This window comes from Mustelus asterias, chromosome 2, assembly GCF_964213995.1.
Source record: "Mustelus asterias chromosome 2, sMusAst1.hap1.1, whole genome shotgun sequence".
NCBI lineage: Eukaryota > Metazoa > Chordata > Chondrichthyes > Carcharhiniformes > Triakidae > Mustelus > Mustelus asterias.
The window spans coordinates 144,949,118-144,975,598 of record NC_135802.1 but is presented as its reverse complement, the minus strand read 5'-3'; the positions used below and the strand labels follow the sequence as shown (position 1 = coordinate 144,975,598).

Genomic DNA, 26,481 nt, shown 5'->3' with positions numbered 1-26,481 from the left:
GACCCTGGGGGGGGGGGGGCGGGGGGCGGGGGGCAGGGCAGAGTCAAAGCCTCTCCTGATTGGATGAATAAAGATGTCACTCGAAGTGGCCAGGTTGCTTCCAGATTGGGAATGGGAGGGTTGAGTGAAGTGTCTATGTTGGTTTCTAGAGTGTTAGTCTTTGTTCTGAGTCAGATGTTACTCCAAAGTCGTAATCATATCATCCAGGTTGATACCAATGCAGTGCCGAGGGAGTGCTGCACTGTCAGAGGTGCCATCCCATAATAACTCCAGGAGTGGGCTGTGAAGGCACCGTGTTTTATAACACAAAATGAAAATAAGCACAAAGCCTGTGGTGAACACAACAGGTCCCAACCAGGAGTAAAAGGCTTAATGGACCCTCTCAGGGTCTTGCTTTACACAGGGCTCGGTATACAAGCTCTACCCCAAATGGTTGTGAATCTGTGGAATTTGCCACCCCCAAAGTGCAGTGGATGCTGGGACAGTGAGTAAATTTAAGGAGGAGTTAGACAGATTTTTAATTTGTAATGGGTTGAAGGGTTATGGGGAGAAGGCAGGAAAATGGGGATGAGAAGCATATTAGCTATGATCAAATGGCGGAGCAGACTCAATGGGCGGAATGGCCTAATTCTATCTGCTATATCTTATGAACTATAACTACCAATCTTCAGGGAGCTCGTATTCAATGAGGTCAACTGGGAGGTCAATTAGTGATTCCCCATGCAGATCATAGGAGTTATCACACATCCATTGTATAAGACACCACACCAAAGCCCTGCCCACCCTATAGTTATTAACTCAGCTTGGATTCAATGGGTTTCCTCCGGGTGCTCTGGTTTCCTCCCCTCGTCCAAAGATGTGGTTAGGTGGATTGGTCATGCTAAATTGCCCTCAAGTGTCCAAAGATGTGTAGATTAGGTGGGTTCGCCATGGTAAATGTATGGGATACTCTTTTGGTTTTTTCGTATGGTGTTTGGCCATGTGTTACATGGTCGTGACATCTCATCATGTGACTTCTTTGGATGTACTTGTGCTTACTTCACAACAGCTGGATCGCCTGTTGCGACTTTGCTCTTGTAGCTGATGTACAAGGATGTCTCAAAAATGGGATGCCACTCATGAGAAAATGATGAAAAGATGCTGAAGGTGGAAAGCCAGAGGTGCAGTCATAGAATCTCCACAGTGCAGAAAAAATCCATCCAGCCCATCGAGTCTAGACTGACTCTCCAAAAGAGTATCCCACTCAGGCCTTCCCCTCCGCCCTATCCCCGTAACCCTGCTCATTTACCATGGCCAATCCACCTAATCTACACATCTTTGGAAACTAAGGCTGGAATTTTACCGACACGCCCGGGGGCGGGCGAGGCTTGGAGAACGGCATTCTCCGTTGGCCTCGGGCAGGATCATACGAACCTCGGGCGGATGTGCCGGCAAAATTGCCCTAGGGGGCAATTTAACATGGCCAATCCACCTGAATTAGAATCAAAGAATCATAGAATCCCTACACTGCAGAAAGAGGCCATTTGGCCCATCGAGTCTGCACCGACCACAATCCCACCCAGGCCCTACCCCCTTATCCCTACATATTTACCCACTAATCCTCTAACCTACACATCTCAGGACCCTAAGGGGCAATTTTTAGCATAGCCAATTAACCTAACGCGCACATCTTTGGACTGTGGGAGGAAACCGGAGCACCCGGAGGAAACCCACGCAGACACGAGGAGAATGTGCAAACTCCACACAGACAGTGACCCAAGCGGGGAATCGAACCCAGGTCCCTGGAGCTGTGAGGCAGCAGTGCTAACCACTGTGGTACCGTGCCGCCCAAATTCTGGCCAAAAGCACCAACTTGACCTGAAAATCACCAGAAGACACGATCTGTCCATCATTCTTCACACCCACGCCTATCACAATGCAGACCGGAAGCATTTGTGACAGGTATTGGTAAGAGTATTTTCAGACTGGTTTCCACATTTGGAAAGGTTGCCTGCAAATGACCACATAGAAGTCTATACAAATCAGCTGGTGATCTCAAAGCGCAGAGGTCATCATCGGTGAAATGAATGAATTCCTTCACTTCATCTTCAAAAAGGTTTGTGCCTATGTCCTTCCGGTTCGAATTCAGTTAATTTCTTACTGCAGTTGCTCTTAGCATTCTCATCCAAACCCCTGTCGAAAAGCACGGAAAATACTGTACTGATCACTCACTTGTCAGTAGCAAGGTGAAAATACACAAATCCGAACATAATGGCATTCCACACTTCAACGTTCCATACATAGGGGATGACAACAAATATCAGAAGTTCACAGAAGCTCTCGGACAGTCCATTCACACTGAGGACTCACCAAATAACATTGATGAAGCCCAGAAATCTCTGTGGTGAATCATCAATAAAGCTGTAGTTACCAAATTTGGCAAAGGAAGATAAAGGAACAAATATTGATTTGAGACTCACCGAAAAATCTGCAGCAATTTGGGTGGCACGGTGGCACAGAGGTTAGCACTGCTGCCTCACAGCGCCAGGGACCCAGATTCAATTCCGGCCTCGGGTCACTGTCTGTGTGGAGTTTGTATGTTCTCCCCCTGACTGCGTGGGTTTCCTTCGGGTGCTCCGGTTTCCTTCCACACTCCAAAGATGTGCAGGTTAGATTGATTGACCATGATAAATTGCCACCTAAGTGCCAGGGGGACTTAGAAGGGTAAAGATGTGGTGTTACAGGGATAGGACCTGGATGGGATTGTTGTTAGCGCAGGCTCGATGGGCCAAATGGCCTCCTTCTGCACTGTAGATTCTATGATTCTAACAGAAATGACTCCAGTCACTAAATCAACCCGTCTTGCTTACCCTGTCTCCCAACTCTAAAGCAGACAATCTACTGCTAGTTAAGGTAGTTGTGCAGAGGACAGCAAGGTATTGTGCCAAAAAGTATTGTATCAACCTATGCAAAATGGCAGTTTTTACCATTGCGCTATGTGACTGTATCAAAAGAGCACTCATCCCCACCATCACCAAAGTTGCTCCTTTCAAATCCACAGATGGGGAAGCAAATGTGATGTGAGAAGAAACCTTTGCACACAGTGAGGGGTTCGGGTCTGGAATGCATTGCTGGAAGTGTGGTGGAGGCAGGTTTTATTGAGGCATTCAAGAGGGCATTAGATGATTATTGAATAGGAACAATGTGCAGGGGTACGGGGAAAAGGCAAGAGAAAGCTGGTGCAGACAAGATGGGTCAAATGGCCTCCTTCTGCATCTAATAATCCTGTGATTCTAAGATACTCTGACTAGAGCAAGCAAATGGCCTGCTGTGTAGGGCACCACTCTGAGCTATATTTATATGACACAGGTATCTCTCTGCTTGTGTTTGGTGATCTTCTGCAGCAACCTGTCATGTATGAAGAACCCTCAGTACTTGAGCTCAAAAAGGCCATTGATTCCCTAACAGTAAGGAAGGCACCTGGATAGGACAGAATACCAGATGAATGATTCAAGTATGGAAAGCCCACATGCTGCCAAACCTCCATGACCTCCTGCTCCTCTGCTGGAGAGAAGGCTCTGTCCCACAAAAGTTGCGTGACACAAACATCATCATGTTATACAAGAAAAAAGGCGGTAGAAGGAATTTCAGCAACTAGCAGGGCATTTCAATCCTCTGAGTCAATGGGAAGGCTTTTCCCAAATTCATTCTTGTGAGGCTTCATCACCAGAATATATACAGGGGCATTCCGTAGCTTCAGACAAGACAGGTGCATGGTGGACATGACCTTCTCTCTATTTGAGCTTGAAGAGAAGTGCAATGGGCAAACACCGCTCCATCTTGCTTTTGTAGACCTCTGTAACGGTGACTGCACTTCAATATTTTGTACAATGTAAAGTGCTTTGGGATATTCTGAAGTTGTAAAAGGTGCAACATGAATGGAAATACCTTCTTATATTGAAACTGCCCAAATATTTGGGTAGCATTTGTGAGCTATAGGAGCGGTGGACCTCCATGGTTTGCATTTCCTCCATTGAGCCAAAATCAATGTCACTGGGTTGCTCCCCTTTTGTGCCAGTCCAAAAGAAGCCCATGCTTGATGATGCTGCAAACTGTTGTTGCAATTCAAATTTGCTAAAGTTTTGTGGTAACAGATTGTACCCGCAAATTTCCTGATGCCAAAGCCCAAAGTTCTTAGTGTGGAAGATGAAGATAGAAAGATAATGAGGAAAGTGGACCTTTACATTCAAGACATCCAACTAGTGAATAATGTTATCTCCACCAGTTGCATGACATTCAAAGGAGGATGTGAGAAAGATATGAACTGACACATTGCTGTGGTTGGAAATGTTTTCGCAAACTATGAAAATCAATCGCTCGAAGGAGAGTGTGGGATATCTGTGGGAAGAATAGCATGTGCAAGGAATAATGAAAGGTAGATAAGTAAACCCCAGATTACGACTTCAAAGTAGGACACAAAAGGGCCAGAGGATATAACTATAAAGTAATGAAAAGTAAATTCAGAACAGAACATGAGGAAAAACTTTATACATTCGCAATAAACCAAGAGAAATAACTAATAAAATAGCATTGGGATTAGTCCAAGTATAAATTACAATTAGGTACAACGGAAAGAATATTTATAGATGCATGGTGATTTTTACACCCTTTTCTTTATGTTTCAATTTTCTTCTCCATTCTCTTCAACTTTATCCAGCTCAGAAGTTGATTCTCTTGGGAAATAGAATTAAATCCCATCTTCATAAAAGGGAGTTATGCTAGATTAAAGTGGTGGAGTTTTGAGACACTTCAGTATGATTTATTGATAACAAGGGACATGATTCTGGAATGCTGCTCATTTATTCAGAACATTTATTTTTAGTTGTTTGTTTTTGTGCTGCTTTCGTTTTTATTAATTTCAAATGATAGTGAAAGTGGTGTAGAATCTTTGAAGTGCAATGTAGAAGGAGGCCATTTGGCCCATTGTGTCTGTGTCAGCTCTTTGAAAGAGCCATTCAATTTGTCTCACTCTCCCACTCATTCCCCATTGCCCTGTGAATATTCCCACTTTAATCCAATTCCCTTCATTTGCTCCCGTCACGTTTTCAGATCATAACAAGCCACCGTGGTAAAAAAACAAACTTCTCCTTACCTTCCCTCCTGTTCTTTTGGCAATCATCTTAAATGTGTGTCACTTGATTATTGAACCTCCAGCACTGAAATCAGCATCTCCCTATTTACTCTATCAAACCCCTTTCTATTCGACAGGTTAAACTCTATTAAATCTCCCCTTAGCCTTCTCTGTTCTGAGGAAAACAATCTTAGATTCTCTCATTTATCCAACTGAATATTTATGCAACTGAAGTCCCTCATTCACGGTATTGTTCCAGTAAATCTCCTCTACACCCTCTCCATGGTGCGTAATGCAGGCTTAGCACTCTCAATGTGATACTTAAACGTGTTTTCTCCAATTATTTGAGGAGGAATGCAATGTTATCACACAATGATTCCAATTCTCTTCCCACACCTCATGGTGCACTAAAGTAGACATTCATCCATTTCGATACCTTGTAATTCCCAAAACAGATCGCGAGTCTGTCACCAAAGGCTTGAGTGACGCCACTCCATATCAAGCATGGCTGACCAGGAGTCTCTCCTGCCCTTACCACCAGCAATTGGCATGTTTTGAGGCATTTGTCGGTTGACACACTCAGCCCATTTGACTGATTTCCTTGGCCATCAAGTTCTGGGTGGGACTTGAACTCAGAGCTTCTGGCCCAGAGGCAGGGACACTACTCATTGTGCACAAGATCTACTTATCACACTATGATGGTGCTAATTAACGTGGCAAGTATCATGAACCACTGTTGCATTTGTATATTTTTCATATTGTGTTATCCCATCAAAACACAAAAAGAATCAAATAAGGGGTACTAGTTTAAAACGAAATAAAACATACAATATAATGAATTAAAGACAATCAAATAGAACTTATTTGTATCACTCATGATCACATCTCACAGATATATGGGCAGCATGGTGGCACAGTGGTTAGCACTGCTGCCTCACAGTACCAGGGACCCGGGTTCAATTCCCAGCTTGGGTCACTGTCTGTGTGGAGTTTGCACATTCTCCCCGTGTCTGTGTGGGTTTCCTCAGGGTGCTTGGTTTCCTCCCACACTCCAAAGATGTGTGGGTTAGGTGAATTGGCCGTGTTAAATTGCCCCTTAGTGTCAGGGGGACGAACTAGGGTAAATGCATGGGGTTATGGGAATAGGGGCTGGGTGGGATTGTGGTCGCTGCAGACTCGATGGGCCGAATGGCTTCCTTCTGCACTGTAGGATTCTATATATCTCAAAGTATATTAACACAGGCTGGAATTTTTAGCATTGCATCCCCATCAACTCCAGCAGATGTGATGCCATTTCAAAGAACAAAGAACAAAAAATTACAGCACAGGAACAGGCTGCCTGACTTAACTAAAACCCCCTACCCTTCTGGGGACCATATCCCTCTATTCCCATCCTATTCATGTATTTGTCCAGACACCCCTTAAAAGTTACTATCGTATTTTCTTCCACTACTTCCCCCGGCAACGAGTTCCAGGCACCCACCACCCTCTGTGTACAAAATCTGCCTCATACATCTCCTTTAAACCTTGCCCCTCGCACCTTAAACCTGTGCCCCCCAGTAATTGACTCTTCCACTCTGGGAAAAAGCTTCTGACTATCCACTCTGTCCATGCCTCTCATAATCTTGTAGACTTCTATCAGGTCACCCCTCAACCTCCGTCGTTCCAGTGAGAACAAACTAAGTTTCTCCAACCTCTCCTCATAGCCAATGCCCTCCATACCAGGCAACATCCTGATAAATCTTTTCTGTACCCTCTCCAAAGCCTCCACATCCTTCTGGTAGTGTGGCGACCAGAATTGAACACTATATTCCAAGTGCGGCCTAAGTAAGGTTCTATAAAGCTGCAACATGACTTGCCAATTTTTAAACTCAATGCCCCGGCCGATGAAGGCAAGCATGCCATATGCCTTCTTGACTACCTTCTTCACCGTGCATTGCCACTTTCAGTGACTTGTGTACCTATATACCCAGATCCCTTTGCCTATCAATACTCTTAAGGGTTCTGCCATTTGCTGTATATTTCCTATTGCATTAGACCTTCCAAAATGCATTACCTCACATTTGTCCAGATTAAACTCCATCTGCCATCTCTCCACCCAAGTCTCCAACCGATCTATATCTTGCTGTATCCTCATCGCTATCTGCAAATCCACCAACCTTTGTGTCATCCGCAAACTTACTAATCAAACCAGTTAAATTTTCCTCCAAATCATTTATATATATTACAAACAACAAAGGTCCCAGGACTGATCCCTGAGGAACGCCACTTGTCACAGCCGTCCATTCAGAAACATACCCTTCCACTGCTACCTTCTGTCTTCTTTGACGGAGCCAATTTTGTATCCACCTTGCCAGCTCACCTCTGATCCCATGCGACTTCACCTTCTGCACCAGTCTGCCATGAGGGACTTTGTCAAAGGCCTTACTGAAGCCCATGCAGACAACATCCACTGCCCTATCCTCATCAATCCTCTTTGTCATTTCCTCGAAAACTCGATCAATTTAGTGAGACATTTCGTATTCTAACGAGCGTTGATTAGCAGAAGGTGGGACTACGTACTGCCTGTCACCAATCAGATTGCCCACCATCTGTCCATTCATTCCGGAAACAGAACTGGAGGAAAGGTAAGTGGCAGCAGTCGGGGGGAAAGGAGGGATTGGAAGGCTGAGGGGGTTGCGAGGAGGGACAGGTCGGAGGGGCAAGAGAGGTCCAGAGATTTCTGGGCCCTGATGTGAGAGTGTTCCCAGTCAGAAGGGGCTTCTGAGGGAGGTGCCCGACATCAAACTTCCTTTAATTTTGGGTTTCTCCCCTATCTATCATCTGCCTGCCAGCCTAAATATTGGGATTGGGTGGGAAAAGACCATTATGTAGCTATTAAGTGGGCAATTAAGGGCCTTTATTGTGTCAAGAGCAGCTTCCCGTCTGAGGGTGTAAAATCCTGACCGTTGGGATGGGTGGGATCTTGTAGAGAATCTCATCCATGCAATTAAATGCTGCCTCCACCTCAGGATGCACTGGGGGAAGCATATAATTCTGGCCATTAAATAAATGATTTTGCAATGAGTGACTAACGATATGTAGCAATACTTTTATGCTAGGGTTCATTGGTTCTATACTGATTTCATGGTGGCTGAATGGAAATGGCCGTGCCATAGCTTGATATGGTTCATATGAGGGGCAGCGGCGATTGGTTAGGAGATATATCTTGGCATGGAAGGTATTAGGAGCCATGGTGGTGTATTTGGGATGTGAGTATGAGGTAGCATGAGTTGGCATGGATAGGGCATGGGGAGTGAGGGAGGATGAATGGGTGTGAGGGAAGAGGACCTTACTATTTTTACTACAATGGAAACATTCCCAGAGCATCAAGGAAGGTCTTTTAAACAGCCCAGTTTGGCACTGCAGGGCGGCATGGTGGCACAGTGGTTAGCACTTCTGCCTCAAAGCGCCAGGATCCTGGGTTCAATTCCCGGCTTGGGTCACTGTCTGTGTGGAGTTTGCACATTCTCCCCGAGTCATGGGTTTGTGCTCCAGTTTCCTCCCACAGTCCAAAGATGTGCGGGTTAGGTTGATTGACCATGCTAAATTGACCCTAATGTCAGGGGGATTAGCAGGATAGATGTGTGGGGTTATGGGAATAGTCCCTGGGTGGAATTGTGGACTCGATGGGCCGAATGGCCTCCTTCTGCACTGTAGGGATTCTCTGATTGTTTGATTTGATTTGTTTTCAGGGCTGGTGGGTCGACTCCAGCATTCACCCATTCTTCCTGGAATGAAAATCCTATCTTTGCTGGCACCCTCGCCCCAGCCGGACGCCCCAAACCTGGAAATTTTCCAACTCCAGCTATCTGTCTCGAAGATGAAAATCCAACCGGTATGACTTTGTAATTATTTTTAAATGCAGTGAGAGCTGAAGAATGCTTCCAATACAACTGACATTCACCTTTAATGATGTGGAGATACTGGCGTTGGACTGGGGTAAACACAGTAAGAGTTTTAACAACACCAGGTTAAAGTCCAACAGGTTTATTTGGTAGCAAATACCATTAGGTTTCGGAGCGCTACTCCTTCGTCAGATGGAGTGGAAATCTGCTCTCAAACAGGGCACAGAGACACCTATCTTTGCTATGACACTTGTCCCTGTGCCCTGTTTGAGAGCAGATTTCCACTCCATCTGATGAAGGAGCAGCGCTCCGAAAGCTAATGGTATTTGCTACCAAATAAACCGGTTGGACTTTAACCTGGTATTGTTAAAACTCTTACTGTATTCACCTTTAACACAGCAGTTCAAGGAGGACAAGTGACTGTTTAAGGTGGTTATTCCATTGGGCCTGATTGAGGCGAAATGGTAAAAAAAACAAACTCCGAAAGTCAGAAATAGGAACATGCAGGGTGGTCCCTGAGAATCTGAAAAGAGATATTAGGTTTAGGGTTAGTGTCCATTTTTTCATGTATCCCTGATAAGTTGCCAAGGTCTTTGCTGAGATTCATTGAGGAGGTGCGGTTTGGAGTCAGCTGTCCCAGGTTTAAAATGAGTTTCAGAGCTCAGTGTCTCAGCTCAGACATCAGTGAGGGACCGTCCAGTAAGTAAATCCTTTTATCTCACAGACTTGTGCTGACAAATCCATTGGGATTTAAAACGCGAAGGATGTATTTTTTTTAAATGTATGTTTCCCACCTTTATGAAGTGCAAATATCATCTTGTACCTGCAGTTTACATGAAGATATATAATGGGAACAGTTTAGGAAGTAGATGTTTAATTCAATGTCTTGGACAAAGGGTGTGGTAATGCAGAGAACTTCCATTCTGAAACATAATTAGCTACATTAATGTCATTGTATGGGGGTCATTTGCACATTGTTTATGCAATCTGAAGAGTTTCAGAATGCATTTACTCAGATGCAATGATAGCGTTAGGTTTGATTAGAACTTCAAATTGAGATTCTTATCTGCAATCTTTGCTTCCTTTATAGTGCAGAGAGAGTCAACTGAAGGACGAAAAGCGCATCCATATCAGTTGGGAAGGGAGCTGGGATTGTAAATTGACTTTAAAATATTTTTTCATTTTCAGGTGTGACTGGCGAAAGGCGTGAGGACAGCGTAGCCCCCATGTAGAGTCAAACAGGTGAGAAAAATTAACATTTCGCTCTGAATGTATATTCTGGAGAAACTTCTCAGCCTTTTATTCTGTCAGTGTGAACGGGCTTTTTTCCACTAATAAAATAACCTAGGCTGTGCTTGCAACTTCTAGTTGTGTAGATTACACTGTGAAACTGCTCTTAAAAAAGTTCAGTTTGAGAACTTTTAGAATTCTTTTTTGAGACCCCCCCCCCCCCCTCCCAGGTTAAACTTGCATGTTGTGTGTTTCACTTATAACAGAGCTGCACAATAATTTTGCACGCGTGTTTATATGAGAATGCAATACAGATATTGCTGGAAGATGACAAGGATGGTCTGATTGTCGTAACCTCCGAACTGGATTCCGAGTATTCAGCTTCTGCAGTTTAAATACAAAATTTCCTTGAGTTGTCTAACCATAGTTTCAACAAATTCTCCACTAAAGTTTTTGTTCCTGACGTTTAGCAGCCCCACCAGTGTTGTGCAGGTCATTAATTCGTCAGGAAGCTGTCATTTAAGTTTATTTATTAGTGTCACAAGTAGGTTTACGTAAACACTGCAATGAAGTACTGTGAAAATTCCCTAGTCGCCACGTTCTGGCGCCTGTTCGGGCACACTTAGGGGGAATTTAGCACGGCCAATGTACCTAACCAGCACGTCTTTTGAACTGTGGTAGAAAACCGGAGCACCCGGAGGAAACCTACGCAGACATGGGGAGAATGTGCAGACTCGACACAGACAATGACCCAAGCCGGGAATCGAACACTGGCACTGTTAGGCAGCAGTACTAACCATTGTGCCACCGTGCCACCCCTAGTTCTTGAGGAGACATGTTACTTCACCAAGTATTCTCAGGATTTAACTTTTATCTGTTGTCTCAGAAGCCCAGTATGCCAGTATGTTGGGATCCAACAGCTTGAGAAAGAAAGCTTCCAAGGAATTGCATGTGATATATTCATTGGCGGTGGAGGTGCTCGGAAGCAACTCTCTTAATAAAAAGCAACAGCTTGTTTTAACGTCCATACTTAGAATTTAGTTGACTGACTGAGGCCTACTTAATTAGGTGGCCACTGATTTCAAGTAGAGATTTACATTAGCTCTCCTAATCCAGAATGGAAACAACTTTCAACAGGTTTCCAACAAGGGATATTGTATGATGATCTGTTGAAAAGTGTGAGGGCTAAAATCCAATATGACAATGCACCCTGAAATTATAGAATTAAAAAATACAAAAAAATAGTATAAAGACAATTAAAAATCATCCAATCGGCAATGTATTATTAGCAAACAAGCACAATGGAAATCCCAGATTGACAGATTTATTTTGCAGTCTAACTTCTAGACAGTAATAAAGGAATGCAATGCATAGTTTATAAATTATATTGTCTTTCTTCCTGAAGTAGTTCATGCAATTAATAGTAACTGGAAAACATTTGTGAGAATGTGAATTTATGTGAAATACTTCAGCAATCAGTAAACACCGAGATTTAAGTAATAATTGCAGATAAAACCTGACTGTCTTAAAATTATAATATTTTTACCGTATTGTGCATGACTGATACTTTTATTCTCACTAATATAAACATGGAGGTCCAAACTTTCCTGATCTTTGGGAGGTTGAGATTCCTACCTGCCCCTTAGTCATGTCCCTAACATTTCCCATTTCCCAGTATCAGGGACTTTCAAATGTTTTGAGAGGATGTTGAGACTATTTGTGGGATTGGGATGTGTCGCTTAGTTGAGGGATGGGGAATGGTGTCATTTGCGGTGGTTCCAAGAATCACTTGAATGATTTGGACATGCCCTGATCTTTATTGTATCAATTTTGTTAATGCAATTACTTTCTCTGTGATCAGTTGGATTAGGAAAACTGACCATTTAAAATTTGACCCATACCTCCACCCTTGGCAGCATCGGATGTGCAGGAATTTCTTGCATCTATTGCTGTTAATGACATGAAATGTATCATTTGATGTATTTCCCTCATTTGTTTCTGGACATAATGTATTCATTCATATTAAGCACTTGCAGTGCCTTTGAGCAAGTAGGAAGCAGGAATCAGTGCAATGGGTGCTCATCCTGTTTTGCACCCTGGTCTGTCAGGCCCGCACTGCTTTCCTGGTGCAACAGCACAAGAAATCCAGGGGACAGGAAATATAAGGGGCAATTTTAACTTTTAGAAATGCTGTAAAACAGACTACACTGGATTGCATACCCCATTGGAGACCCATCCGATTGAAGTCAATGGCTGGATTCGTCTGAGGTGTGGCAATTACTGTTGGATTGCCACTCCATACCTACTTTTCCCCACAATGCCAAAATTCCACATTTCTGGCTAGGGCGCCTGACCCTGGCTTCTCCAGTAATCCCTCGAAGAGCTTCATCCTATCACTGGGACATCAGCGGAAGACATGCTGGACACCTTTATGTTGCAGCACTTGCTGCTGTTTTCTGGTAAGTAAAGAATTTAAATGTGCAAAACAGCTTTGAAAACATGCAGTGAGAAGGTAAGTATGTAAGGGATAGGGCAGGTGAGGTAAATGGGTAAGGGGGTAGGGTGTCAGGGGTGTCAGGTGGGTAGAGTGGATGTGTGTAGGGTGGCAGATGGGTAGGGTGGCAGATTGGAATGTGGATAGGGTGGCAGGTCGACAGGGCGGGAGTGCATAGGGTGGCATGTGGCTAGAGTGGCAGTGGGTAGGGCAGCAGAGTGGAAGGTATGTAGGGTGGCTGGTGGGCGGGGTGGAAGTTGGGTAGCATGGCAGGGCTGGTAGGGTGGCTGGTGTGGTTGGGTGGGCAGGTGGGTAGTGCCCGCTTTGCAACTTTCCCCAATGTTGAAGCTTTTGCTCTTTGATAAAATAACACAGCTTTAAAATACACTTCATTTCATTCTTATCATTGACCTTTTTGTTGTTAAGTTTCACTGCCACTGTTTTCTAAAGTCTCACCAATTTTCATTCTCAATGTGTATTTATTGTCTTACGCGCAGTATCTCTCTGTATGCACTCTCTCCCCCTTTATATACACACACACACAACTTAAGTTACTGCTCATTTCTGAGTCCTCTGCACTTAACAAATTACTATGTAATGTTGTGAATCAAACAATTTGAGCACTAATGATCTGTTTTGATGATAATTATTATATTGTCTAAATCCTTCTGGCTTATGGTTAGATCTCTATAATATATCACATTAAATTACAAAGAATTTACAGCACAGAAATGGATCATTTGGCCCAACAGGTGCATACTGTTTTTTAAGCTTCACACAATCCTCCTCCCACCCCATTTACTGCTGTAGTATCAGAGAAATCACTGAGATTCTCTGTTCAAAGAAACCTAACCATATTTCTTTCTCTCTTGTCAGAGACCAGCAGGCAGAGTAAACGTTGCAGCTTCAGTAGGATTATAGTCTTCTCCCTGGTGCACACTTTCATCGACCACACTTATGTTGCTTTTTCCACAGATCAGCTCTGAAGCTAAAAGGGATTCCACTCTTTCAGCATCCAAATGGTGTGGGCCATATATAGCGCATAATGCAGTTTAATGTCTGGTATCCTGGCAGCAGTCATGATACCTTCCGCAGCAGTCTGTTATGCCAGCTACATTTGAATCACCATGGCAAACTAAAGGGTGGCTATTGGTCACCATATTATAGGAAGGACGGCATTGCCCTGGAGAGAGTGCAGAGGAGGTTCACAAGAAGGTTGCCAGGGTTAGAAAAGTGTGGCTATGTGGAGAGACTGGATAGATTGGGGTTATTTTCCTTGGAACAAAGAAAGCTGAGGTGTGACTTGATAGCTGTGTATAAAATTATGAGGGCAAGAGATAGAGTAGACAGGATAAAATTGTTTCCCTCAGTGGAGAATTCTAGAACAGGGGGACATGGCTTCAAGATAAATGGCAGTTGATGTAGAGGGGACATGAGGAAGAACTTTTTATGCAGAGGGTAGTGGGTGTCTGGAATCTGCTGCCCTAGTTGGTGGTGGAGGCAGAGACCCTAAACTCTTTTAAAAAGTATCTGCACTTTAGGTGCTGTAAACTACAGGGGCTATGGGCCGGGTGCAGGAAGGTGGGATTAGAAAGGGCACCTAGGTGTCCTTGGGCTGGCATGGACAAGATGGGCTGAATGGCCTCCTTCTGTGCTGTAACTTTCTATAGTTCTATGGTACTGAGCAATAAGGTCTATCCGGTGACAATATGACCGATATGCAACACACGCACGCAGAATGGAGACAATAAAAACCATACAGAGTAGACCATTGATGTGCTGAAATAAGACTTGCTTTGCCTGGACCACTCTGGAGCAGTTTTTCAGTATTTGGCAGTGAGTGTTACCAGTTGTGGTGACCTGTTACAATCTCACTATCGATTCTAATATGTCAGTGCAGCAAATTTGCTGAAAGGGTCATTGTCAATCCTGTGGGGCACTAATCCACTTGCTCTATACATGAGTTGAACAAGAGTTCAATTCTTTGGAGGGGCAGGTCTCTCTGCCTAAACATTGTTGGGAGAAAGCTTCAGTTGTAACAGTTGCAAGCAAATCACTGCAACAGATATAGAGACACCGATCTTTGGGAAAGCTGGGATAGGAATTTGCTTCACTGTTACTTATGGGGAAATCACTTTGAACGGCACGGTAGCACAGTGGTTAGCATTGATACCTCACAGTACCAGGGACCCGGGTTCGATTCCCGGCTTGGTTAACGTCTGTGTGGAGTTTGCACATTCTCCCCTTGTCGGCGTGGGTTTCCTCCGGGTGCTCCATTTCCTCCCACAGTCTAAAGGTGTGTGGGATCGGTGGATTGGCCATGCTAAATTGTCCCTTAGTGTCAGCAGGACTAGCTAGGGTAAATGCATGGGGTTGTGGGGATAGTACCAGGGCAGGACTGCGATCAGTACAGACTCGTTGGGCTGAATGGCCTCCTTCTGCACGGTAAGGATTCCATGGATTCTATTCTATGAACCTTTGGGAGTTAGCCAAAAAAAGCAGAAGGGGACGAATCTGCTGAGTTGCATGTCTCTGAAAGGACTTTTGGGTGATACTGTTGTCAAAATGTCATGCACGTTCCCCCCAATCATAACAACCTGTACTTTGGAGATTTGGTTAAATTTAATATGGTCATTTGGATGCATTGTTGGATGCCTCCAGTGTTCAGTGCTGCTTAGGGCTCTTTCAGTATTTACTGTAGCCTGGGGATCAGCAGAAATTAATTTCCTGCTTCTGTACATTTCCAAGAATTACCATGTTCCAATTGTCATGAACGTGATGTGGTTCAGAATAGAGTTCATATTGATGATTTCATATCTGGACTTAACACAAACCATACTTTCAATGTTTCTCATCTGTGCGGTGCTAAAATCTCCCGCTGGAAAAATAGGGAGCTTAGATTTTCCACTGAAACAATGCCAGGGGAATGTTCCGGAAATTTCTTTGGGAACTGATGTGCCAAGTCTTTGGTGCACCTGCCATGTCTAGGATTTTACTTTTGCCGTAAGTGATGCAAATGTCAATGATGTTTGCCCAGCCATGGGCAGGGATATCCAAATGACTGTAAATGACAAAATAATAAGACTAATGTCATATACAGCCTGGCTGCATTGGACAGAAAGAATTGCTTACAAGGATGATAATAGAAACAAGTAGTTTAAATGATCAAATAATATTGAACAGAATGTGGCTCTTTAAGAGAAGGCCAAAGGGCAAACGGGACCAAAGGTTATGGGGAGAAAACAGGATTAAGCTATTGAGTTGGACAATCAGCCATGATCGTGATGAATGGCAGAGAAGGGCTGAATGGCCTCCTCCTGGTCCTATCTTCTACATTTCTATGTGACCAAACAAAGGTCTGTAAAATTATGAAGACATTTCTCTCTACTTCATTTTCCTCCTTTAAGATTCTCTTTAAAGCCTACCTCTTTGACCAAACTTTTGCTCATCTGCCGTACAACCTTAAGGAAGTGTTTAAAATTTCATTAGCCACGTTGGGAAGCAGCAGTTAATATTCGTGCAACTGCCATCAACTCAATATCCAGATAGATTCAATTGAGGGATACAAGCAGCATCAGGAACCAGTGCTTCATCACTGACACAACAGTGGAGATCACTGGCTTCAACGTCTCTTGAAGACAGTGGACTGCGCTCAATTAAAATGGCACAGGGCACGGACGATGCGGCCACCCGCTCCATAAGTGTAAGATCAGGGCTAACTCAAAGTGCAGTTGTGGCCATGAATCCCAGACCCATAGAACACATCATGTCAACTTGCCTACTAAGACCTAATGCCGGAGGCACCTCCTTGCTCCACACAGCATCACAGGAAGCCATCAAATGGATATGCAAACAGGACATCCCATTATAAACTTTTCCCATCATATGAACGTGATAGTATCTGATACAATATCTCCTTGAGTGGCTCAATGTCAAATTTTGCTTTATGATGCTCCTACAAAGTGCCCAGGGACATTCAATTGTATTAACATAAGACAAACAGCTGTTTTTTTCAAAACAATTGCCTGGTGAGAGTACGATTTCATATTTGCTAGCTTTTTCTGTGTGTTTTCTGTTCTGCTGAAATCTTGGAAATAGTTCAGTTTTAGTCAAATTCCTTTTTCCGAGTGCAACAATTTAGGCTCCTCCTCCAATGCAGTAGTGAGGAAGAGTTGGGGTCTTTCTGATGGGACATTAAACGATTACGGTGCAGGCTTAATGGGCTGAATGGCCTCCTTATGCACTGTAGGGATTCTATGATTTACTAGGCTGTTGTGGCGGGGCTGGCCGCAACAAATAGCGTGCACACACCCCTTTCAGTTGTTCTGTATCACCCTAACAATATAAATATGTATCACTATAGCCTATCCAACAGCATAACCTCTGTCTCATATGCAATCAATGTGTAATACTTATAAAAGGACTACATTCACAATATGAGAAGAATTGGCTCTGAGTGGATGTAAAAGATCTTGTTGCACTATTCGAGGAAGCAGGGGAGTTCTCCCAACGTTCTTCTGCCTGAGCATACATCTTAGTCCTCACCTGGCATCACTAAAACACATTATTTGATCATTTATCTTGTTACTGTTAGTGGGACCTCATAGTGAACAAACTGGCCACTGTGTTTCCTACATTTCAAAATTGACAACACTTCTGAAGTACTTCACAGTAAGAAGTCTCACAACACCAGGTTAAAGTCCAACAGGTTTATTTGGTATCATGAGCTTGGATTCACAAACGAGGCATATATAGACACAGACTCAATTGCAAGATTATCTTGCAATTGAGTCTGTGTCTATATATGCCCTGTTTGTGAACCCAAGTCTCCACTCCCCTGATGAAGGAGCAGCGCTCTGAAAGCTCGTGATACCAAATAAACCTTTGGACTTTAACCTGTTGTTCTGAGACTTCTGACTGTGCCTATCCCAGTCCAACACTGGCATCTCCACGTCAGAAGTACTTTATAGGTTGTAAAGCACTTTAAGATGCTGTGCGATTATGAAAGGTATAAACGCATGTCGTTTTACAATATTTGATTATGATTAATTCCATACAAACATTAGAACCTATGAGGATGGGGGAAAGGTCGCCACAGAATTTAAATAAACACAAAGAACCATTTTCCATTAAAGTGCCAACAAAAGTAAATAGGAGAAGGCAGTATTGAGGAGAGATTGGAGAACTAGAATAGGGATCAATCATTCATGGAGCATCACAAACTCACTCTAAATGTACGCAGGGAATGTCTATTGTAAATCTGTTCTAAGCAGACGGATGATCATACTTCATTTAAATGCAATATTATAATTCAATTAAGTTGTGGTTCATTTTTGGTGGGTCACCTTAGGCCTGTCTTAAAGACCTACTGGAAAATCCCACTCAGAATCACCAACACATATCTGTACATGTAACATCCACTCAAGCCCATTCTTCTCATATTGTGAATGTAGTGCTTTTATACATTTTACACATTGATTGCATATGAGACAGAGGTTATGCTGTTGGATAGGCTATGGTGATACATATTTATATTGTTAGGGTAATACCGAACAACTGAAAGGGGTGTGTGCACATATTATTTGTTGCGGCCATCCCCGCCACAACAACCTAGCAAATCATAGAATCCCTACAGTTGCAAGGAGGCCGTTCAAGCCCATTGAGCCTGCACAGACAACAATCTCACCCGGGCCCTACCCCGTAACCCCACGTATTTACCCTGCTAATCCCCTTGACACTAAGGGGCAATTTACCATGGCCAATTAACCTAACCCGCACATTAGGGTGGCACGGTGGCACAGTGGTTAGCACTGCTACCTCACTGCGCTAGGGACCCGGATTCGATTACCGGCTTGGGTCACTGTCAATGTGGAGTTTGCACATTCTCCCCGTGTCTGCGTGGGTTTCCTCCGGGTGCTCCGGTTTCCTCCCATGGTCCAAAGATGTGCGGGTTAGGTTGATTGGCCATGCTAAATTGCCCCTTAGTGTCCCAGGATGCGTAGGTTAGATATATTAGCAAGGAAAATATGTGGGGTTGTGGGATAGGGCTTGGCTGGGATTGTGGTCGGTGCAGACTCAATGGGCTGAATGTCCTCCTTCTGCACTATAGGGATTCTATGGATTCTAATCTACCTTTGGATTGTGGGTGGAAACCTAAGCATCCGGAGGAAACCCACACAGACATGGAGAGATTGTGCAAACTCCACACAGACAGTCACCCGAGGCTGGAATTGAACCTGGGTCCTGATGCTGTGAGGCAGCAGTGCTAACCACTGTGCCACCGTGCCATCCTAGGCCATGACTAGGTTGCTTCATGCAAGCGTGTGAGTGAAGCTACAGAGTGAAAACCTAGCTTAAAGAAACATTCATTGTGTGTTTAATGGACGATTCTTCTTTGGGATTGAATTACCCGTCTACCTCACCATCAGCATTGTGGAAAGCTGAGGTCTGGATCATTGCACAGAATTGCCAGATCATCAACAGGTCCAGTTGCAATAGAGAGCCAGAGGTCCAGGCCGCAATTCTGCGACCTCGCCCGTGATCCCGGTGGCCCCGCAGCCGTTGAGCACCAAATTCTCCATTCCCGTTGGCAGCAGCAGTAGGGCAATGCGAGACCAGAGACTCCCAGCTCCCCAGTTTCAAATTAGATAGTGGTGCCAACATCTGACAAATTCATGTAACCACTTTGTGTTTTGTTTCTGCTTCTGCAGGGAGATCATCAGAATTTCAGTCAACATGGCTCAGTTCGAAGTTATACTGATCGGCATCCTTTTCGCAACATGTTTGCCCTCCACGGACACTCAGCAGACTGGTACCGTGCTCTTTAATTACAATATTGACCCTGTTTACCTATGGAATATCAAGGGAGAATCTCCTCGGTGTCTAGCCAGCTGCAGACCGAGGAAAGTCCCCCGCGCTCTCCTCATTAGTACCCAACATGCCAAAATTATTCTTTACAAAGACAACATAGTTTAAATACTCCACTGTCTTATTCTTATTATGTGACAAATTGAAAATATTACCCATGACTTGCTGCAAAACGGACTCTTATGGGGTTAAGGCTTCAGTGAGGCGTTAGGGGTAGTTCCCGCTTAGAGCACAATCAGTGGCTCTGGTGCAATCTGCACCCAAAATGGTGGAGAATTCTCTCCCTGTAACTGGCCCAATTTATATCATCGTTTATCCTTTTATTGGAGTTTTTCACCAAATATCTGCGGCAAATCAGTTGCAAATGGCCAAACACTAAGGGGGCGATCTTACCAGCGTTGAAAGCTGGTAAGATCGTGAGAGAGGCGAAAACCAATTTCTCACCTCTCCTGATATTACTAGCCTTGTTAAACCGGCATAATCAGTGCAGTGGAAGATCCGGGTGCATGCGCAATAGCGCCCTCTAGCAGGCCGGCTTCCTGGTGTGAACAGACTCCGTCCAATCCCCTTACTGGTGAGAATCACATTTTGCCTCATTTATTTTCTCAGTGTCATAAGATTAGATTTTTTTCTCTCACTGAAAAAACGGGTCTGAAACTCTCCTGTTTTCATGCTTATTTGGCACTTCGAATTTTTTTGGTAAGATTGCCCCTAAATCTGCATTAAAAAATATATTGCAGAAAATTGTGTTTTATAAAAAATGTCTTTTGATATATTTAAGGGTGGTAAGCTGATAAGGTTTGACTAATATAACTGAAAAATCGGTTTAGCACAAAAGAAAAGCATTTTGAATCACGGTGCCATCCCCCATCAGTAAGTAACCTGGACCTGGAATTTAACTTCAGGGTATTGTGAGTGGATGTTGCAGTGGGCATATCTTCCATTCCTGCTTAGTCCCATGGCCCCTTTGTGATTTAATGTCTGTTGGGACATTTATTACCTTGAAGCAAAACAGCCTCCTCGCCCCCATCTGTAGATGAAATCCATCCCTCCAAGAGCTACTGGTCAATCAGAGGCGCCCCTAAGCTCAAGCAGGATGACCTGGTGGTCTTCTGATCTGTCACTAGCCTTAACCCACTGTGGGAAGTGGCCCCTAAGTGACCATTAATTGATAATAACTGGAGTGCACCTCGAGGATATTATAAATTGAACAAGTTGAGTTTAATCTTGTATAGATCATTGGTAGATCTATTGCTGTCCTATTCCTGTAACTCCACACATTAACCCCGCTAATCCCCTAACCTACGCGTCTAGGTGCACTGAGGGGCAATTTAGCATGGCCAATCCACCTACCCTGCACATCTTTGTGATTGTGGGAGGAAACCCACACAGACACAGGGAAAATGTGTCACACGCCTCGGGCACAGTCACTCAAGGCTGGCATTGACCCCTGGTCCCTGGAGCTGTTAGGCAGCAGTGCTAACCACTGTGCCACCGTGCTGCCCAAACAAAATAGCATTGGGAAGGGTCACAGTAGAACAACCAGGTGAATGCATTGAATGTGGAAGGAATGACAGCAGGAGATGGATAAAACAGCCGTGTATCCATCAGCAAGGATATTTTATCCCCATTCCTTCCCACTCCGCATTTCTCCCGCACACATCAACACTATCATTCAATGTAATTGTGGGGGAAACATGGATTTGAACTATGGGACAAATCTCAATTTCTGCCAACTAACAGTTCAATCAGGTTTAATTCAATTTCAAAACTTGCTTTGGCTCTCACCCACATCATGTCGCTGTCCTTTCCTGGGTACTTTATCTTCTGTATTGGAAACATCTATCACCATTCAGACGGAAGCATGCCAATCATATGTGTTACATAAGATTGCCGGGTCATTGGAGGACACCCCTCATTCCCAGTATTCCAACATTGGAGCTGATCTTTGCTTGGAATGACTTGCAGCTGCTCTCACTGCATTTTGTATAACTTTGTTGGATTTCCACTGGAACACCAGCTAGGTTGTGGTAGCTGGTTAGGTGTTCAAGCAAGGACATTCTCAAGCTATATTTCTCAGACTCCCTGCCGTCACACCAGTAGCAATTAAACAGATGATATACACAGGTCTCAGTTTTACAATTTGCAACAGGGAAGAATGGTAATGAGCTTAATGAATATTAATGAATACTGTACTGATTGTCACAGTAATTGTTGCTCCTTTTACTTTTGAAGCCTGCAGGGAATCCTCAGTTGCGGACATTGTATTCCTGGTGGATGGATCCTGGAGTATTGGGGTGCAAAACTTTAAAAAGGTTCAAGAGTTTCTCTACACGCTGGTGAATGGATTTGACGTTGGACAGGACAAAGTCCGGATAGGCCTCATCCAGTACAGTGGAAGTCCTCGCACTGAGTTTTTCTTGAATACCTATAACATTAAGGATGAGATCCTGCAGTACCTGCAGCAACTGCCATACAAAGGAGGGGGGACAAGAACTGGGATGGGCATGAGGTTCATGCTCAACAAGCACTTTGTGGAGTCAGCGGGGAGCAGGGCGTCGATGGGGGTGCCGCAGGTGGCCATTGTCATCACGGACGGGCAATCTCAGGACACCGTTGGACCACCGGCAAAAGCACTGAGAGACCGAGGCGTCATCATATACGCCATTGGCATCAAGGATGCTGTGGAGAAAGAGCTGGAGGAAATCGCCAGCAAGCCGGTTGCAAAGTATGTATACAACGTGGCAGACTTTGCCGCCCTGAGGGGGATCTCGCAGGCTGTCATCCAACTCGTTTGTACCAGTGTGGAAGAGGTGGCTCGTCAAGTATCTCAGGTCTCACAAGTCTCGGCAGGTATTGTAGCTCAGAAGTCATCCCTAAGATTCTAATGATTACAAATTATTTGAGTCATGTATCTTGTGCAGGATCAGTTTTAGCAGTTTGTTTTATTGTCAGTGCCGCCTTGTCAGCATCCAGCAGCCCCATTGCTACTTACAGCAGCAAAATTGATTATAAGTGCTAAAACGTTTGTTTTAACCTGAACTAATGCTGTTCATCATTTTAGTGATTTCCCTGGGGTTTTGCAGAGTAGGGTTTGATTAGGTTGATTGGGCTCTTTGCTTTTTATTCTTTCAACTTGATTTCCATCAGTATCTGAATAAGTTCATCCCCTTTGCAAGATGTATTTCCAACTCCTCTCTTTGCATGCTCACCCTAATCCACTTTCTCAGCTGGATCCCTGTAACAGATACATTTGTGTGATACATTTGTGCCACACAAGTGCTAGTCAATGACCATCCCCCAATGAGAGAGAATGCAACCATTGTCCCTTAACGTTCAATGGCATTGCCATCGCTAAATCCCCAACTATCAACATTCCAGGGTGACCACTGACCAGAAAATGAACTGCACCAGCCAAGTAAATGCTGTGGCCACAAGAGCAAGTCTGAGGCTAGGATTTCTGTGATGGGTAACTCATCTCCTGACACCCCAAGGCCTGTCCACTGCCCACAAGGCACAAGTCAGGAGTTGTGATGGAATTCTCTCCACTTGCCAGGATGTGTGCAGCTCCAAAAACACATTTGAAGCTCGACATCATCCAGGACTAAGCACTTGATTGGCAACCCATCCACCACCTTCAACATTCACTCCTTCCACCACAGTCGCACAGTGCCAGCAGTGTGTACCAACAACAAGGTGCGCAGTATCAGCTCACCAAGGCTGCTTTGAGGGCACCTTCCACACCTGCCACCTCTACCACATAGAAGGACAAGGGCAGCAAATGCATGGGAACACCACCGACTGCAAGTTCCCCTCCAAGTAACACGCCACCCTTAGAAATATATGGCCATTCCTTCACTGTCACTGGGTCAAAATGCTGGAACTCCCTCCCAAACAGCATTGTTGGTGTACCTACACCATAGGGACTGCAGTGGTTCAAGAAGGCAGTTCACCGCCACCTTCTCAAGGGTAATTAGGGACGGGCTATGAATGCCTAGCCAGCGACTCCCAGATCCCGTGAACGAATAATTAAAAAAAACACATGGCAGTTACTGAACTCCCCTGAAAGTAGTTCAGTTGCAGGAGACGCCAAAAGGAGTTCCCCCTGACTTGCCTGACTGTCTGCCTGTCTTGCAGCCTGGTGAGAGGAACTCAGCAACAGGGGACCAGTGAGCCCTACAAGCCTATTCCACCATTCAATTAGATCGTGGCTGATCCTAATTCCATTGATCCACTATTTACTTCCTGTAAAACCCCCAGCAAACAAAAATCTACAGATCGCAGTTTTGAAGTTTTCAATTGACCCCAGGATGCAGCGGCTTTTTGTGAGAGAGAGAGAGTTCCCGATTTCCATCATGTTTTGTGCAAAGAGGTTTGCCATTCCTGAATGGCCAAGCTTTAATCTTCATGTTGTTTTGAATTCTTCTGGCAGAGGAAGTTGTTTCCTTTCACCTACCTTATTAAAGCCTGAAATCACTTTAATCTCCTCGATTATCCCTTGATCTTCCGCACCCAAGGGAATACAAGGCATATTTGTACAATCTGTCATCATAATTTAAAACTTAAGTTCTGTTATCATTCTGGTTAAATCTATACCCCCTCCTAGGAATATATCCTCCCTGTAGAATGGTGCCTAAAATTGTATTCCAGTCCCTTTGACCTCAGAGCTACCTTTATCCTGTTTAAATTATTTTTATTGCTGACAACTAGGTTTTTGAGTTAATTGAATATAGATCTCTAAACATCTCTGATCCTTCACAGTTCCTAACTCCTTACCATCTTGAATTTAGTTGGTAAGAACAAAGAGAATAGAGCATCCACGTGGCACATTCCCCTGGATCTGACTCCCATTGGAATCTGAACTGAGTAGGGAGTTGAAACTTGTTCTTGTTTTTTTTCATTCATTCGTGGGGCATGAGTGTCACTGGCTGGCCAGCACTCATTGCCCCATCCCTAGTTCCACTTGAGAAGGTGGCCGTGAGCTGCCTTCTTGAAGTGCTGATACAACTGAATGGCTTGCTGGGCTATTTCAGAGGACAGTTGAGAGTCAACCACATTGCTGTGGCTCTGGAGTCACATGTAGGCCAGACCAGGTAAGGATGGCAGATTTCCTTCCCTAAAGGAAATTAGTGAACCAGATAGGTTTTCCTGACAATCGACCATGGTTTCATGGTCATCAGCAGATTCTTAATTCCAACTTTGAGCTTCATCACCTTATAATTTGGCCAGTTCTGCTTTAACACTCACCCGAATCTCATTAATACTCGAGGCTAAGCTTATTCACATTTTCCAGGTGCAAACTCAGAGGTGGGATGGTGGAGGAAGACAAGGGAAGACAAGAAGGGTAGAGAAGAACAGTGCATGCATATAACCTAATGGGATGGGGTCAATTTGGGGCGGCACGGTGGCACAGTGGTTAGCACTGCTGCCTCACAGTGCCAGGGACTCGGGTTCGATTCCTAGCTTGGGCCACTGTCTGTGTGGAGTTTGCACATTCTCCCAGTGTCTGCGTGGGTTTCCGGGTGCTCCGGTTTCCTCCCATAGTCCAAAAGAGTGCAGGTTAGGTTGATTGGCCATGGTAAATTGCCCCTTAGTGTCAGGGGACTAGCAGAGTAAATATGTGGGGCTACAGGGATAGGGGTTGGGTGGGATTATGGAGGGTGTAGACTTGATGGGATGAATAGCCTCCCCTGCACTGTAGGGATTCTATGACTCTACTTGAGAAGGTTCATTGAAAGGAGAGGGACAAAGCTTCTGGTGGACTTTAAAAGGCTGAGATTGTTGGATCAGAGACAGATATATATCTGTCTTTCTGTGTCAATATCTATCTTTCTGTGTCAGGCTCCTTTATTTGCGGGTTGGGTTGATTAGCCATGATGGATTGTGGGGTGAATACGTTGGGTTGGGCGGGTGGAGCCTGGGTGGGATTGTGGTCAGTGTGGGCTCGATGGGCCGGGTGGCTTCCTTCTGCACTGTCGGGATTCTATGATTCTATGAGATTAAGAGTGGCCAAGATGAAGGGAGAAGGATCCCTCAGTGAAAGAATGAGTCTGCATCCAGGGAGATGCAGCTCAGCACTTGGCTTCTTCGTTGATGCCTGTTGAAACCGGGGCATAATAAGATTAAGATGCTTGTGAGGAGGGTTTTCGCCTGTGCTGATTCAAAATATACCATCACATGGTTCATCTCCGAAACGTGAGGAACGCCACAGCTGAGCGCTAGTTACTCTCATGTGCTTCATAGTGGCTGCAGATGTCCTAGATGTAGATAGCACAACTCTGCGGCTGCTCCTTTACTGATCACACTCCCAGGAGTTCATCATGTTCACTCCCAAGTAAGTTTAGTGAGCCCTGCAGTAATGTTCGGTGGCTCCTTATCGGCCTATCGCACCATCTTTCATACAGGGCCATGAAAAATAGGGGATGCTGTCCTTTGAATGGTCGTTAAGGAACTTCAGTCAAATCGTTGGTCAGACATTCGGACCCTAACACACTGCGGTGCGACCTGCCATTGCACCCTGTTATGGTGGAATTAAAGTGATGGACACAAAATGGTTACCTGGCACACAAAATGGTTACCTGGGAAGGGACATTAAAAGGCACTGGCTTTTGGCACAGACAGTTACACAAAAAGCTAAAACCTGCAGGATCTGAATTGCTGCAGGAAGCTGGTCAGAGCTTGAGGCACTTTAGATAAGAGCAGACCCAGAACAATGACTCTGATAATAAGGTCAGCCACAGATGGGGACATAAACACATAAATGTAACAAGATCAGCCACTGAATGTATAGATCGAAACCAGTCATTGATAGAGGATGTAACTGCATAAATGTATCCATTCTGTGAACAATGATATGTTAACTGTCCATGTCCGTACCTGTCTGCTTGTAACAA

At 44.4% G+C, this 26,481-nt stretch overlaps 1 protein-coding gene across 1 annotated transcript in view; it reads left to right on the top strand.

The window, feature by feature from the left end:
- The first annotated feature begins 2,952 nt into the window (after window positions 1-2,952).
- The window catches only part of LOC144481149 (collagen alpha-6(VI) chain-like), a 148,721-nt gene continuing 125,192 nt past the window's right edge, over window positions 2,953-26,481 (top strand). The window contains exons 1-5 of the mRNA XM_078200727.1: window positions 2,953-3,059; window positions 8,845-8,987; window positions 12,572-12,686; window positions 19,432-19,532; window positions 21,824-22,441. Of these exons, the coding sequence (XP_078056853.1) occupies window positions 2,953-3,059; window positions 8,845-8,987; window positions 12,572-12,686; window positions 19,432-19,532; window positions 21,824-22,441 (1,084 nt within the window). The remainder of the gene's footprint in view (window positions 3,060-8,844; window positions 8,988-12,571; window positions 12,687-19,431; window positions 19,533-21,823; window positions 22,442-26,481) is intronic.